Below are 15,429 nucleotides of genomic sequence, written 5' to 3'. Positions count from 1 at the left end.
GCAAAGCGTTCCATTCCCTTACTACTCTCTGAATAAAGAAACTACCTCTGACATCTGTCCTATATCTTTCACCCCTCAATTTAAAGCTATGCCCCCTCGTGCTCGCCATCACCATGCTAGGAAAAAGGCTCTCCCTATCCACCCTATCTAACCCTCATTATTTTATATGTTTCAATTAAGTCACCTCTCAACCTTCTTCTCTCTAATGAAAACAGCCTCAAGTCCCTCAGCCTTTCCTCGTAAGACCTTCCCTCCATACCAGGCAACATCCTAGTAAATCTCCTCTGCACCCTTTCCAAAGCTTCCACATCCTTCTTATAATACGGTGACCAGAACTGTACACAATACTCCAAGTGCAGCCACACCAGAGTTTTGTACAGCTTCACCATAACCTCTTGGTTCTGGAACTCGATCCCTCTATTAATAAAAGCTAAAACACTGTATGCCTTCTTAACAGCCCTGTCAACCTGGGTGTCAACTTTCAAGGATCTGTGTACATGGACACCGAGATCTCTCTGCTTATCTACACTGCTAAGAATCTTACCATTAGCCCTGTACTTTGCCTTCTGGTTACTCCTACCAAAGTGCATCACCTCACACTTGTCTGCATTAAACTCCATTTGCCACCTCTCAGCCCAGCTCTGCAGCTTATCATTTCCAGAGCTTCATGTATGACACTTCAGCATCAACTAAATTCAGTATGTAATTCTATGAAAAAAGCTTGACTCCAACTGTGAGACAGAAATGAGGGAGTCACCAAATGTTGCTCATCTTATTCTGATCTATGATGTGCTGATTGATCTGGTTTAACTGAATCAGTGATACCACAGAAAAACCCCCAAGATTTTTGAACAGTCACCTGGACCCCCAGAAAGTATAGACAAACTACAATAATTTACCACATTGTTAATTATAAAACTGACAAAGTTACAAAGGAGGCAAAAAACCATTAACTAATTCTTTTTTGAAAATCACAGCGACATTGGAAAGATCTTAAATGGCAACAAAGATTTGCTTAAACCGCACGAGTAATTCGAATGATGCACAATGTTTCTGTCACTCTCCAAGGGCTTTCCTTTGACTACTAGCCTCAGGCAGAAAACCATCAGAAAATAAAACGGAGGCAGAGCACAATTGAAAGCAGCTCAATGTATTGGGAAAGTTATTAGTTATTAATCAACTGTTCAGCTTTGGTTAGACAGCACGAGTGTCTAAAACAAGATAAAATTAAATGCAGTCTGCAGAGTTAGCAGAGACATTAATGCAGCAGCTTGACTCCAACTGCGAGACAGAAATGAGGGAGTCACCAAATGTTGCTCATCTTACTCTGATCTATGATGTGCTGATTGATCTGGTTTAACTGAATCAGCGATACCACAGAAAACCCCCCGAGATTTTCATGTGTTAATTTATGGCACTTACACTGGAAGAATAGAAAAGCAAAGTAGGTCGAGGTAACAAATGTCAAAATGAAGGATTATCCCAATAATTCAGTAGACAGTCAAATTAAATCTACAATTAATCTTTGGTAATACAAGGAGCATGTTTTATAGAAACTATAGTGACTAACTACGATATATTATTCATAAAATACTAAATGAATCTGCTGCTGAAGTGCCAAGTCAAGTGACAACATTGTTTAAAGGCAGAATGTTTGATGGAAAACAGAATGTTAAAGCGCTTCACTGTAGATTATTATAAAATACATATATCACAATTAAAAGATCAATTTGCGAGCAATTTTAAGAGCTCACTTAGATGTCAGGAGTAAACAAGTGGATGGCTTTCAAAAGGGAACTGCTCCATGTTGGACATAAGGGCATCAAAAAGATGCTCTGTGCACTAGTCGATCCCCTGTGGCAATGCTCATGAGATGGAACAATTGAAGCAGATCAGGATTTCATATAATCTCTTATCATATTAAAGCCACAAAATCTATTATGAAGCAAACATGAAGACTGGCCTTCCAGATTCAAATAGTGCTTGCACAGGGAAATATTCAAATTGTGCTATTCACTGCTAGCTTTCTGTTCAGGCACAGTACTAAGCAACTTTAAATAAAATATTCACGTGGGAATGATAGCATGGTTACAGTACAGGAAAAGGCCATTTGGCCCATGAAGCTCATGCTGGCTCATTGTAAGAGGAGTCTCACTCTGCCGTCGTATCCTTTTCTAGCTCTGTTACCTTTTCTCCCTCTGAGGCTTATCCAATTCCACATTGAGGGCCATGATTTCAGGCCATGCATTCCAGATTATAATCCCACTCTTGGTATAAAATTGCAGAATTGGACCAAAAGGTGGCAGATGGAGTTTAATACAGGTAAATGTGAGGTGATTCACTTTGGGAGCAATAATAGGAAGGCAGAATGCTGGGTCAATGGAAAGATTCTTGGTAGTGTAGATGTGCAGAGGGATCTTGGTGTCCATGTACATAGATCCCCGAAAGTTGCCACCCGGGTTGATAGTGCTGTTAAGAAGGCTTACGGTGTGTTAGGTTTTATTGGGAGAGGGATTGAGTTCCGGAGCCGTGATGTCATGCTGCAACTGTACAAAACACTAGTGTGGCTTCAGTTGGAATATTGCGTACAGTTCTGGTCGCCCCATTACAGGAAGGATGTGGAAGCATTGGAAAAGGTGCAGAGGAGATTTACCAGGATGTTGCCTGGTCTAGAGCACAGGTCTTATGAAGAAAGGCTGAGGGACTTGGGTCTGTTCTCATTGGAGAGAAGGAGGCTAAGAGGGGATTTAATAGAGACATACAAGATGATCAGAGGATTAGATAGAGTGGACAGTGAGAGTCTTTTTCCAAGGATGATGACTTCATCTTGTACAAGGGGGCATAGCTACAAATTGAGGGGTGATAGATTTAAGACAGATGTCAGAGGCAGGTTCTTTACTCAGAGAGTGGTAAAGGCGTGGAGCGCCCTGCCTGCCAATGTAGTTAACTCAGCCACATTAGGGGCATTTAAACAGTCCTTGGATAAGCATATGGATAATGATGGGATAGTGTAGGGGGATGGGCTTAGATTAGTTCACAGGTCGGCGCAACATCGAGGGCCGAAGGGCCTGTCCTGTGCTGTATTGTTCTATGTTCTATGTAAAAGCAGTGTCTCCAACCCCGCTCTTGTCGACAGGTGTTATGGAAATAAAGAAAAATGGCAGTGGGCAGGAAAGTGGAGCGGAGGTAAATAATTGGTAATGTTTGCATTGAATAGGACAGACTCCGAGCAGCAAAATAGTCTACTCCTGTTTCAACTTTGCATTTGAAATTTTAAAATCAGTACTTTTAATTATTGGATTTTAAAAATCAAACCCAAGAGGCTTGGTTTGTGTCTAACAGCTGTGTTAAGTGGAACAGCACAGCCAGCACCTGCAGAATTGGAGCAGCACTAGGAGTGGTGCCAGAAAATCAGAGGATGCTTCACCAACACGCAGGAGGTTTCCAGTTATTCATTTATTTAGGAGATGGGCAGAAACTTTTCCTGTGTTCCAGATTCAACCGCTCATCAAAATCTCTTGGAGTTAATGACGTAGAGAAGGACTCCTGTGGGCTGGGATGGGGGTGCTGGTGTGAACAGCTTGGGAGCCATTACAGAATGCACCCTGCCTGTTGGCAACAAAAAATAATTATCTTGGATAAAAAGAATGTCTGTACTCTATCTTCTTTGTTTTACTAGACCTTTCATAAAAAGCTGGGCTATCTCCCTCCTGCTGATGGTGTGACATGACAGGTGCAACATAGCACAGGCCAATAGGTCATGGGGCCATTCTGAAATGGTTGCACTGCTCTTCTGCTTTGGGAACACAGACATCAAAAACACATAACAAAGAGGAAGTGAAGACCCGACGTACACACTAACCATCAGCTTCCCTAATAAACTGGTGAGAAAATATAAAGCGAGTTCGGATAGAAAGAGATGGCTGAAATCCTGATGTTTGGTGATTGGGAATTTTCTTTTTACAGCGTTTCAGCTGCTTTGTCTACAAGCAATGGACTCCAGCTCTTCAGAATTCCTGGCAAACCCTCCTGAAGCTGACGCTGAAAGCAAGCCAAAATACAGAGAAACTTCAGCACCTTCCACACTCAACCTCAATTAATCTAACAGCCTGGGAAATGGTCCAGCTTTAATGGGCTTGGCTGCTGTTTTTGTTGGAGCTTCTTCTGGTTCAGAACGAGCCATTTGAATGGGCGGTGGAGGCAAGAACTTTTGAAAGAGAACTGAATAAACACTTGAAGACAAAACAGAACATTTATCAGGCAAAGTACAGGGGAAAGTGAGACTAATTGCATGCCTGCATCAAGAGCCAGCAGGGGCCAAATGGCCTCCTATGATGCTGTATGATTCCATGCAGAATGAAGTAGCCCTCAGATTTCACTTCTATTTGAGGTACACAGACATGTAGGAAACAGTAGTAGGCCATTCAGCCCTTAAAGACTGCTGTGCCCTTCAACACATCATGGCTGATCATCTCAGTCCCCTGTTCCCGCTTTTTCCCAATTCCCTTGGGTCCCTGTAGCCCCAAGAGCTATATCTAACGCCTTCTTGAAAACACTCAATGTTTTGACGTCAACAGCTTTCTGTTACAGAGAATTCCGTAGGCTCCCCACTCTCTGTGTGAAGACATTTCTCCTCATCTCTGTCCTGAATGGCCCAACCCCGTCTCCTTTGTCTGTAACCTCTGATTCTGGGCTCCCTGATCATTGGGAACATCCTTCCTGCTTTTACCTGTTAGAATTTTACAGGTTTCTATGAGATCCCCCGTCATTCTTCTAAACACCAGTGAATATGGTCCTAACCAATCCAATCTCTCTTCATATGTTAGTCCTGCCATCCCAGAAATCAGTCTTGTAAACTTTCATTGCACTCCCTCCACAGAATGTCCTTCCTCAGATGAGGAGACCAAAACTGTATGCAGTACCCCATGTGTGGTCATTCCAAGGCCCTGTACAATTGCAGCAAGACATCCCTGCCCCTGTACTTAAATCCTCTCGCTATGGAGGCCAGCTTCGCCTGTAATGTTTATCCTGAGTGATTGATGTAAAAGGACACTCAGGTCCCATTGCATCTCTCTCTTTACCAATCTATCACCATTCAAGTAATAATTTGCCTTCCTGTTTTTGCTACCAACCTCACTTTAATCTACATTATACCGCATCTGCCATGCTTTTGCTCACCCACTCAGCCTGTCCTAATCATGCTGAAGCATCTTTGCATCCTCCTCACAGTTCACGTTCCCATGCAGCTTTGTGTCATTGCCTAGTCAATTTTAAATATAAACAGTATCAAAATTCCGGAATTGGGTTATTGCAATTTAATCTATTCACCCTGACTAACTTGTCACTCATCCCCAGAAGCTTGTGTATTTTATTAAGCTACTATATGGAAGAAGATTGTTTTAAAAAATGTATGCTTTGAAATGAAGTTAAAACCATTATCAGTTGGTGTGATGTCTCAGAGAGCTGGGCAGCAATAATCCAACAGGAAGTGACTGAGTGCTGCGGCATTCACGCAGGTGATGATGGGAACTGGGGAGTGATATTGCAGGAAATTAAAAACTCCAACTGAACAAGTACAAGATAGATCAAATCAGGGGATCTGAAAATAGGATTTATCCAATCAATTTATAGCAATCGTTAAACTGATGTTACAGCCTGGAGGTCAATTGAATGCGAGGACTTGTAAGCCATTTATAAAACAAACTTCATTCCTCATTAATTTTGAGCATTTCTAATGCTCACCTTTTCCCATTGATTGTCAATGAGTCCAAACTGCACTTAAACATTCCACAAAACCCTTGTCATTGCGTACTGGATAAGGCAACTTATCCAGCCTAGTGTGCACTTACATATAAATCACAGCTTTAAATGCATATCATACATAGACAATTGTAAACATGACTTTGGTCAAAGGTACATATATTAGCATATCAAATTGCAGAATTTGGTTTGTAGTATTCTGAGGAATGACTCTCAGTTGAACAGATTAAAAAGTCTCCGTCTTCCCAAGCAGCATTAATGATAAAGGTCATGCATACGACAAAGACAGGAAATGTCTGGCTGGTTTGAGAGATTGCTCGAATCCCAGCCGCAGCACAAATGGTGGAATTGGAACACAACAGGAAATTCTCGACATATTTTGGACAAGCGAGCACTTGAACTCTTGGTAAATTTGCCATTCCAAACTAATTCTGCTCAGTGCATGGGGACTAAGAAGCTTCCCAAAGTTTTGCTCCATTACTAAGATAATTTAATTATTACAGTCATCACAAAGTTACAAAGTATCAACTGTACATTCAGCTCAGTAGGGGGCACATTGCTCTTCAAGCTCCACACAAACATTGTCCAAATTCTTCTTCATTGAGCCCCATCATCATACCCTTCTGTTTCTCTGTCCCTCATGTACTAATCCAGCTTTCTAAGGAACAGATCAATGCAGTTTTTTAAAAATTCCATTCATGAGCTTCACAGGTTAGGCCAGCATTTATTGTCCATCTCTCTTTGCCCTAGAGGCTGCTGCTGCTGGGGATCTGAGGAAGAGGCTGAGATGTACTATTCACTCAGCACTTCTGGCTGAAGGTGGATGCATGTACTTTACCCTTGACATTTGCTCTGAAATACTGCACACCTCCCCCCACCAACCATAATTAAGTATGGGTTTTTGTAGAGAATCTGCTTCTTGTTTGTAGTTTATTTACCCACCACCCATTCCTGATGACGAGGACTGAAGAAGAGCTTAGTCCTAATCGGTTTGCTATGGGGGGAAATCGCTTCGCTCAGTTTATTGCACAGGACTTCCACTGTTTGGTATGCAAGTCATCTTACTCCGTAGCTTCACCAAATTTGATGCTGCTCCAGGCATACAGTTACGAGTCATTTGCCGTTAACGTAATTAACTGCTGTGGGAGCCATTTTGTCAGTGCAATGATTTCACGTAAATGGCATCCTCCTGGTTTAGAAGAATTGTGCTTCTCACAAAACAGGTGCTTAACTTTGCTAGATGTGGTCTGTAGTAATCTAAATGTTCCCATTGCGGCCGTGTGCTTGTTGTATGGTCAGAACGGACAAGCCTGATTAAATTAGAACAAGTGACCCCTGAGGTGTTAGTGGGGGAGCCAGTGACCATGGTTCAATTGGATTTAAAATAGTTATGGAAAAGTTATGGTCTGGTCATCAAGTTAAAGTTCTAAATTGGGGGAAGACTAATTTTGATGGTATTAGGTACTTTCAAAGGTGAATTTGGGGAGGCTGTTTGTAGGTAAAGAGACACCTGGCCAGTGGGAGGATTTCAAAAGCGAGATAATCAATTCAGTTTGGCAGCTCATTCCATACAAGCATGACCCTCTGTGTGAAGAAGTTGCCCCTTATGTCCCTTTTAAATCTTTCCTGTCATCTGAAATCTATGCCTTCTATTTCGGACTCCCCTACCCTGGGAAAAATATCTTGACTATTCACCTTATCTATGCCTGCACTGATTTTGTAAACTTCTATAAGGTCACCCATCAGCCTTCTACTCTCCAGGGAAACAAGCCCCAGCCTATCCAGCCTTGCCTCATAACTCAAACCGTCCAGTCTCGTTAACTTCCTTGTAAATCTTTATTGCACCCTTTCCAGTTTAATAACATCCCTGCTGTAACAGGGCGATCAGAATAGTATGCAGTACTGCAATCTGTGACCTAACCAATACCTTGTACAGCTGTAACATGATGTCCCAACTCCTGTACTCAATGCTCTGACCAATGAAGGCAAGTGTTCCAAAAACATTCTTCACCACCATGTCTACCTGAGACACCACTTTTAAGCAACAATGTGCCTGCACTCCTAGGTCTCTGTTCGACAACACTCCCCACTGCGCTGCCATTAACTGTTTAAGTCCTGCGCTGGTTTCTCTTACCAAAATGTTACACATTGCATTTATATAAGTTAAACTCCACCTGCTATTCCTTGGGCCATTGGCCTGGTCAATCAAGAGCCCATTGTGTTTTTAGTTAACCTTCTTTCCTGTCCAATATACTACCAATCTCGGTGTCATCCTCAAGCTTGCTAACCCTGCCTCCTATATTCTCATCCTAATCATTGATATAAATGATGATCAACAGAACAACAGGCCCATCAACGATCCTTGTGGCACACTGCTGGTCACAGACCTCCAGTCTGAACAACAAACCTCTACCACCACCTTTGATCTCCTATGATCAAGCCAATTTTGTATCCAGTTGGCCAGCTCTCCCTGGATCCCATGTGATCTAACCTTACTAACATAAGGTTTGTAGCTCTGCTACAATGAGCTGCCAGAGAAAGTGGATACAATTACAACATTTAAAAGACATTTGGACAGGTACATGGATAGGAAAGGTTAAGAGGGATATGGGCCAAGCACAAGCAAATAGGACTAGTTCAGTTCAGGAAACCTGGTCTGTATGGATGAGTTGGAGACTTGGAGACCATTTCGCACAGCATGTGTGCTCTGTAGGTGACGAACGTCAACACCTTCTGGTTGCCAACCATTTTAACTCCTCCTCCCCCTCCCTGGGTGTCCATCCTGGGCCTCCTCCAGTGTCAACAATGACACCGCCCGAAAACTGGAGGAACAGTGCCTCATATTCGGCCTCAGGAGCCTACGGCCAGATGGCCTAAACATGGAATCCACCAGTTTTAAAATCTGTTCATCACCGGCCTCATCCCATGTCCACCCCTCCCTCTCATCGTCGCCTCCTTGACCTGACACAACCTGTCCGTATTCTCTCCCACCTATCCGCTCCTCCCACCTCACTGACCAATCTCCACTACTCCCTACCCACACTCAGCTATTACCATCCCACCTCCCTTTCCCAGCCCAACCCCTCCACTCTCTATTTCAGAGCTCCCTTCCCCCTTCTCCATTTCTGAAGAAGGGTCCTGACCTGAAACATTAGCCTTCCAGCTCCTCTGATGCTGCCTGACCTGCTGTGTTCCTCCACACTGTGTTTCTTCTGCCTACAGCATCGGCAGTTCTTACTATCTCTGAGAGTCCCATATGACTCTTCTTCGGATCTTCTGTGCAGCATTCAAGTGACTTCCAAGAAACACTGTGTAAAGCCAGTTGGACAGGATACTGGCAAGGTGAAGGCAGAGGTAGAGGTGGGCGAGTAGAGGAAGAGAAGCGAACGGACCTACCGTTGTTTAACACAGCAGACAATCACAGCGATAACAATAAGCAGAACCACGCCTCCAGCGACGGCAGCAGCAATTGTTATAATCTCCATCGAATCTGTTTCAGAAAAAGAATATGTCATTGCTCATTAACCTGTAATGAGAAGAGGGCATTGTGAGGCCTATATCGATGTCTTGAGTCATACAAGGGTAGGGACTTAGCCCAGTAAACTGCCCAGCAAGCTTTAGAACCAAATGGGGGTTTATTTTGGCAGGATTAGACCATTCAGCCTCTCAAGCCATTTGATGATATCACTGTCGATTGTATCTCAATCACTTAATGCTACATCCCTTCAGTGTCAGGTTTGAAAACCTCACAGCCTCAAGAACAAAGGCACAGTTTCCAGACTGAAGGCTAAAAGGTGACACAGCAACGGACATAGTACCTTTGGAAAATTAGAGAGTTAAAGTTGTCAAAGTCAACAGCAGTAGAAGCTGGGTCAATCAGTCCTGTGAGGAAAGCCAAACATCGAATCCCTACAGCTTGGAAGCAGGCCATTTGGCTCATTCAATCCACACTGACCCTCCAAACAGCATCCTACCCAGACCTACCCCACATACTCCAACCCTGTAATCCTGCATTTCCCATGGCTAACCCACCTAGCTTACATATTCCTATGCATGATGGGCAATTTAGCACGGCCAACCCACCTAACCTGCACATCTTTGGACTGTGGGAGGAAACCGGAGCACCTGGAGGAAATCCACACAGACACGGGGAGAATGTGCAAACTCCACACAGACGGTCGCCTGAGGCTGGAATTGGACCTGGGTCCCTGGTGCTGTGAGGCTGCACTGCTAACCACTGAGCCACCGTGCCACCTACAGGATACTGATTAGAGTCGGGGAACACTCACTATGGAGTTCGATTGCTACCACAGAAATTGTTGAATATTTCAGAAGCAGTAATCAACAGCTTCTTCCTTATTCTGAAGACCGCTCTGACCCAAGACATGACTAGCTGCAACAATGTCAGTCAGTCCCGAATCCACCCCTTCACGTATGTGTAGCAAACCTGTTACCTCCAGGCTAAACCATACTTGCTTTCTAACATCCCAACTTGTAGGTCCCGAAAAACAGATAGCTTCAAAGTAAAAAGCTGAGAACCCAAAAGCAGAGTACACTAAAACATCCATGACCACCACTTTAGCTGGCATCTGATTAAGTTGAATTGCTTTCATATTGCATTGAATTTTGGAATCACATTTAGCAATTACATTTGTAGGATGAAAACCTGGGATCTCATGCAATACACACAAAAAAAATGTGCAATACAATGGGAACTGCAGAAAGGAATTACCATACCCAATTCTGAAGCTGTTGCAGTATTTAAGGAAAAACAAAATCAACAAAAAGAATGTCTTCATGGGACTAAAACCAACCTTGAAGGAGCAATTGCTGTACAATCTATTTCCTGGGTAGGGCAGTGGAAAGGTCTCGAATTTCCAATGCTACCCTGAATGCACTTTGCAGTAAATCGGAGTGTTGTATAATTTCTTATCAAGATCAGAACATCAACCACACTTGTAAAAGTTCTCAGGAACAAATTACTGCAGATGCTGGAATCTGAACTGAAAACAACAATTACTGAGGATCACAGCGGGTCAGGCAGCATCCATGGAGAGAGAGCAAACTAACGTTTCGAGTTTGAATGACTTCATCAGCGTTAGCTTGCTTTCTCTTCATAGATGCTGCCTGACCCGCTGTGATCCCCAGCAAGTTTGGTTCCCAGTTGTGAAAATTCTACATTGGCTGTAAAACTCAATAAAATTATGGGGAATCACAGGTGTCACCAATTTCTTTACTTTGACATCCTTCTCTGCTCCTTTGCTGTGCCTTCATTTTTGTTGCATTAGTTGAAAATGTTAAGTCCTATGGCTGAGATTAACTCCTACTGGGCACCTTTGTCCCTTTTGTTTGAATCCTGACTGACCTGCACACAAAAGGCTGTATTCTGTAACTACAACACTACCCTCGTTAGCTTTGTGCTGTACACGGTCATGGCTCTGAAAGGGTTTATGCTGAAAACGGCATTAAGCTCCGTCCAGTGTCACATCGTAACAATTTGGAGGGACCAAACAGCTCAGCATCTGGAAGATGATGGACTCACAATCGACATTTTCCTCATTGTCTGAGTAACCCTGTCTGTACCCGTTTGCTATCGAGCAATAAACTTGTTCAGGACAAGCGTTTCTCTTTGCTAAGACTATCGAGTGAGTGGCTTTAATCTAGACAAAGCAAATCACAATCTAAAAGTACGACAGTAGCAGCAAATCTACATTATGGTCACCAAGAGTCCAGCTGGTTCATACTAGGCTGGGTTTTTAAGTTTTTTAAAGGTTGACCACAAGAACTAGGAGCAGGAGTAGGCCATCTGGCCCCTCGAGTCTGCTCCCCCTTTCAATAAGATCATGGCTGATCATCTTCAGACTCAGCTCCACTTACCCGCCCGCTCACCATATCCCTTAATTCCTTTACTGTTCAAAAATTTATCTTTGCTTTAAAGACATTCAACGAGGCAGCTTCAACCACTTCAGCGTTCAGGGAATTCCACAGATTCACAACTCTATGGATGAAGAGGTTCCTCCTCAATACAGCCCTAAGATAGACAGGTTTTTAAATCAGTAAGCAGATACTGGATTATGGGGAAAAGGTAGGAACGTGGAGTCGAGGGTTATCGGATTGGCCTTAATATCATTGAATGGTGTTAACAGGCATGATGGGCTGAATGGCCTATTTTTCTCCTATATCTTACAGTGTGGCACCACTCTGACAATTTAGTTTAGCGACTCCATTAGAAGAATCTGGAATCAAAAATTCTGACATTATATACATAATGTTATAAATATGTGACAACATTGGATCTTTGCAACAAAAATAGTGAATGCGTGGGTTTCCTCCGGGGCTCCGGTTTCCTCCCACAGCCCAAAGATATGCAGGGTAGGTGGATTGGCCATGCTAAATTGCCCATAGTGTTCAAGGGTGTGTGGGTTATACAGGGACAGGTCTGGGTGGGATGCTTCAAGGGGCGGTGTGGACTTGTTGAGCCGAAGGGCCTGTTTCCACACTGCAGGGAATCTAATCTAAATCAGGGCACAATGTCTCCATTTCCAGTTGTAATAAATACTGCAAAATCCAGCATAAAAACTGCTAGAGAAAATATAGAGTGTCTTTTTATAGGTTAAGGATTAGGTGCGGTAATGAAGAATAATCAACACTTGGACCGTGAATAAGTTGTATAAAATAAACCAGATGTAACTGAAGTGCTACTTAGATCAGGTTACTTTTCAGTTAATTTCACATGATTTAGCGTAACTGCTTCCTACCTTCGCGTACCAGCACCCGAAACTTCAAATTCAGGCGCCCACTTGAAGTCTCGCAGTTGGATACATTCAGCCAGAACCTGTGGTACAGATCGGGGAGCGATTGTGGGATCGTGTCAGATTCCCTGTAGCTCAGGTGGGTGCCGTCGGTGATCTGCTCGATGATCACAATGGTCACGTGCCCATGTTCACATCTGGGGATCGACTGCTCTATAAAAGTAAGCTCAGCCACGTGATCCGGGGGAACAGAGATATTCCACGATGCTGTTAACTTGTTGGGCATTCCAGGTCCCCAGTTAGGGCTCAGGAGGTACACTAGAGAGTTGACATCTGGGATAATGTTCATAATATAGTCCTCTGCCGGATAAAGACAGATAAAGTGAAGTGAAACAGAAAGAAGATTGTGAAAGTCCCTCACCAGTGTCTGTAATGTACAACAGCCACTAACATTATTGTAACCCTCAGTTCGAGGCTTCTCAAAAGGTGAGGGCATTGGGTCATTGTGACTAGGCTAGGAGGCAGAAGTGAAAAAACAGAAATTGTTGGAGAAACTGCTCTGAAGAAGGATTACTCGACTCGAAGTGCTAACTCTGCACTCTTTCCACAGATACTGCCCGACCTGCTGAGTTTCACCAGCAATTACTGTTTGTGCTCCTGATTTCCAGCATCTGCAGTTCTTTGGTTAACTACAGTCCTGCAGAGACCCAGGATAACACTCAGCGAGACCACCGGTTCAAACTGCACCTGGCCAATGGGTGACGTTTTCATTCATTCCATAAATCTGCAATATTAAGCTAATTTCAGTGATGGCGACCATGACACCTATTATTGATAAAGCCCCATCAATTTCACTAATGTCCTTTAGGGGAGAAAGTCTGCCATCCTTACCTGGTTTGGCTTACATGTGACTCCAGACCACAGCAATGTGGTTGACCCTTAACTGCCCTCTGAAATGGTCCTAGCAAGCAACTCCGCAATAACAACCAAAATGGAATCCCCCTCGTCCTCACGTACCACCCCACCAACTTCTGGATTCAATGCATCATTCTCTGACACTATCGTTGTCTGCGATCTGACCCCAACACCAAAGACATTTTTCTCTCCCCACCCTTACCTGCCTTCCGGAGGGACCACTCTCTCTGTAACTTCCTTGTCCGCTCCACACTCTCCTGCAGCCCACCACACCCGGCACTTTTCCCTGCAACTGCAGAAAGTGCTACACCTGCCCCATACCTCCCCACTAATCCCATCCCAGGCCCCTAGAAGACCTTCCACATCAAGCAGATGTTCACCTGCACATCTGCCAATGTGGTATACTGTATCCACTGTCCCCGTTGTGGCCTCCTCTACTTCGGGGAAACCAAGTGGAGGCTTGGGGACCACTTTGCAGAACACCTCCGCTCGGTTTGCAGTAAACAACTGGACCTCCCAGTTGCGAACCATTTCAACTCACCCTCCCATTCCTCAGACGACATGTCCATCCTGGACCTCCTGCAGTGCCACAACGATGCCACCCAAAGATTGCAGGAACAGCAACTCATATTCTGCTTGGGAACCCTGCAGCCCAATGGTATCATTGTGGACTTCACAAGGTTCAAAATCTCCCCTCCTGCCACCGCAGCCCAAAACCAGCCCAGCTCATCCCTACCTCCCTAAACTGTCCTTCCTACCACCTTAAGCGCCACCCCCATCTCCTATCGACTAGCCTCATCCTGCCCCCTTGACATGTTCATCCTCCCCAGACTGACCTATCCCCTCCCTACCTCCTCACCTACACTCACCTTTACTGGCTCCATCCCTGTTTCTTCGACCTGTCTGTCTCCTCTCCACCTATCTCCTCCTCTATCCATCTTCTATCCGCCTCCCCCTCTCTCCCTGTTTATTTCAGGACCCCTTTCCCCTCCCCCATTTCTGAAGAAGGGTCTAGGCCTGAAATGCCAGCTTTCCTGCTCGGCCTGCTGTGTTTATCCAACTCCACACCTTGTTATCTCAGGTTTTAGCTCATGTGGAACTGGGGAGATAGAAAGAAATTGGCTCTTCAGAAAAGATGACAAACTGATATAAAATGTGGAGATATCTCAAAATCAGCTTGCAAGGAAACCAGCACCATCTCTTCTCCATTCTCAGGATTAATTTGTTGCAGGTGCAGTATTAAGACTAGCAAGAGACCATCAGTAGATCATCAGCATAGGCTCCTTCTGCACTATATTGCTCACTCTATACATAGGGGCAATGTGTTAAAAGTTTGTGATTCAGTAGCAAAATCATTTCAATTGTAGAATCATAAGATTGCTTGCCATGTCTTACCAGAGCACAGGGCTGCTGTCTCATTAGAGACAGACAACTGGCGGTGGTTTAACCTGAGGGTCACCACACCACAAGTCAGGGACAAGGTTGAGATACAGAGTCCTTCCTGGTAACCTCAGCCAATGAGGGAGATGAACTCATGCTGTCGACATCAAATCTGCATCACAAACCAGCCATCCAGCCAACTGAGCTAACCAGTAGCAACTTTATGTGAAATGACTTTAAGCGAAGTGTGGCAGTAATCAATGTAAAAGCCAGAGTTAAGTTTCTCTGGACATCCTTTGCTTGGAAAACAATGTGGACAGGTTGATATAATGTGCACGTGTGAATTGTGTGTTTCTAGCTGAAATAGATGGAAGAATAAACTAAACCACGAAATTTAAAAGAAGCGTTACATAATTAGATACTTCTTCCTCTGCAGAAAATAACTTTAAAATATTATTAAGTTATACAGTTACAGAGTCATACAGCATGGAAACAGACCCTTTGGTCCAACCCGTCCACGCTGAACAAAATCCCAAAACAAACTAACCTCAACTGCCTGCTCCTGGTCCATATCCCCCCCTCCAAACATTTCCTGTTCATCTATCTATCCAATTGTCTTTTA

The 15,429-nt window shown here is 43.9% G+C and overlaps 1 protein-coding gene across 1 annotated transcript in view; it reads right to left on the bottom strand.

Moving 5' to 3' along the window:
- The window catches only part of LOC125447104 (CUB domain-containing protein 1-like), a 91,111-nt gene that overhangs the window by 5,306 nt on the left and 70,376 nt on the right, over positions 1–15,429 (bottom strand). Inside the window, exons 7-8 of the mRNA XM_048521230.2 lie at positions 12,519–12,872; positions 9,157–9,250 (exon numbers count right to left, since the gene is read on the bottom strand). Of these exons, the coding sequence (XP_048377187.1) occupies positions 9,157–9,250; positions 12,519–12,872 (448 nt within the window). The remainder of the gene's footprint in view (positions 1–9,156; positions 9,251–12,518; positions 12,873–15,429) is intronic.

The sequence above is a fragment of the Stegostoma tigrinum genome, chromosome 2 (assembly GCF_030684315.1).
Source record: "Stegostoma tigrinum isolate sSteTig4 chromosome 2, sSteTig4.hap1, whole genome shotgun sequence".
In the NCBI taxonomy this organism is placed as follows: Eukaryota; Metazoa; Chordata; class Chondrichthyes; order Orectolobiformes; family Stegostomatidae; genus Stegostoma; species Stegostoma tigrinum.
The sequence above is the reverse complement of the archived record's forward strand: the minus strand, read 5'-3'. Positions and strand labels throughout refer to the sequence as shown.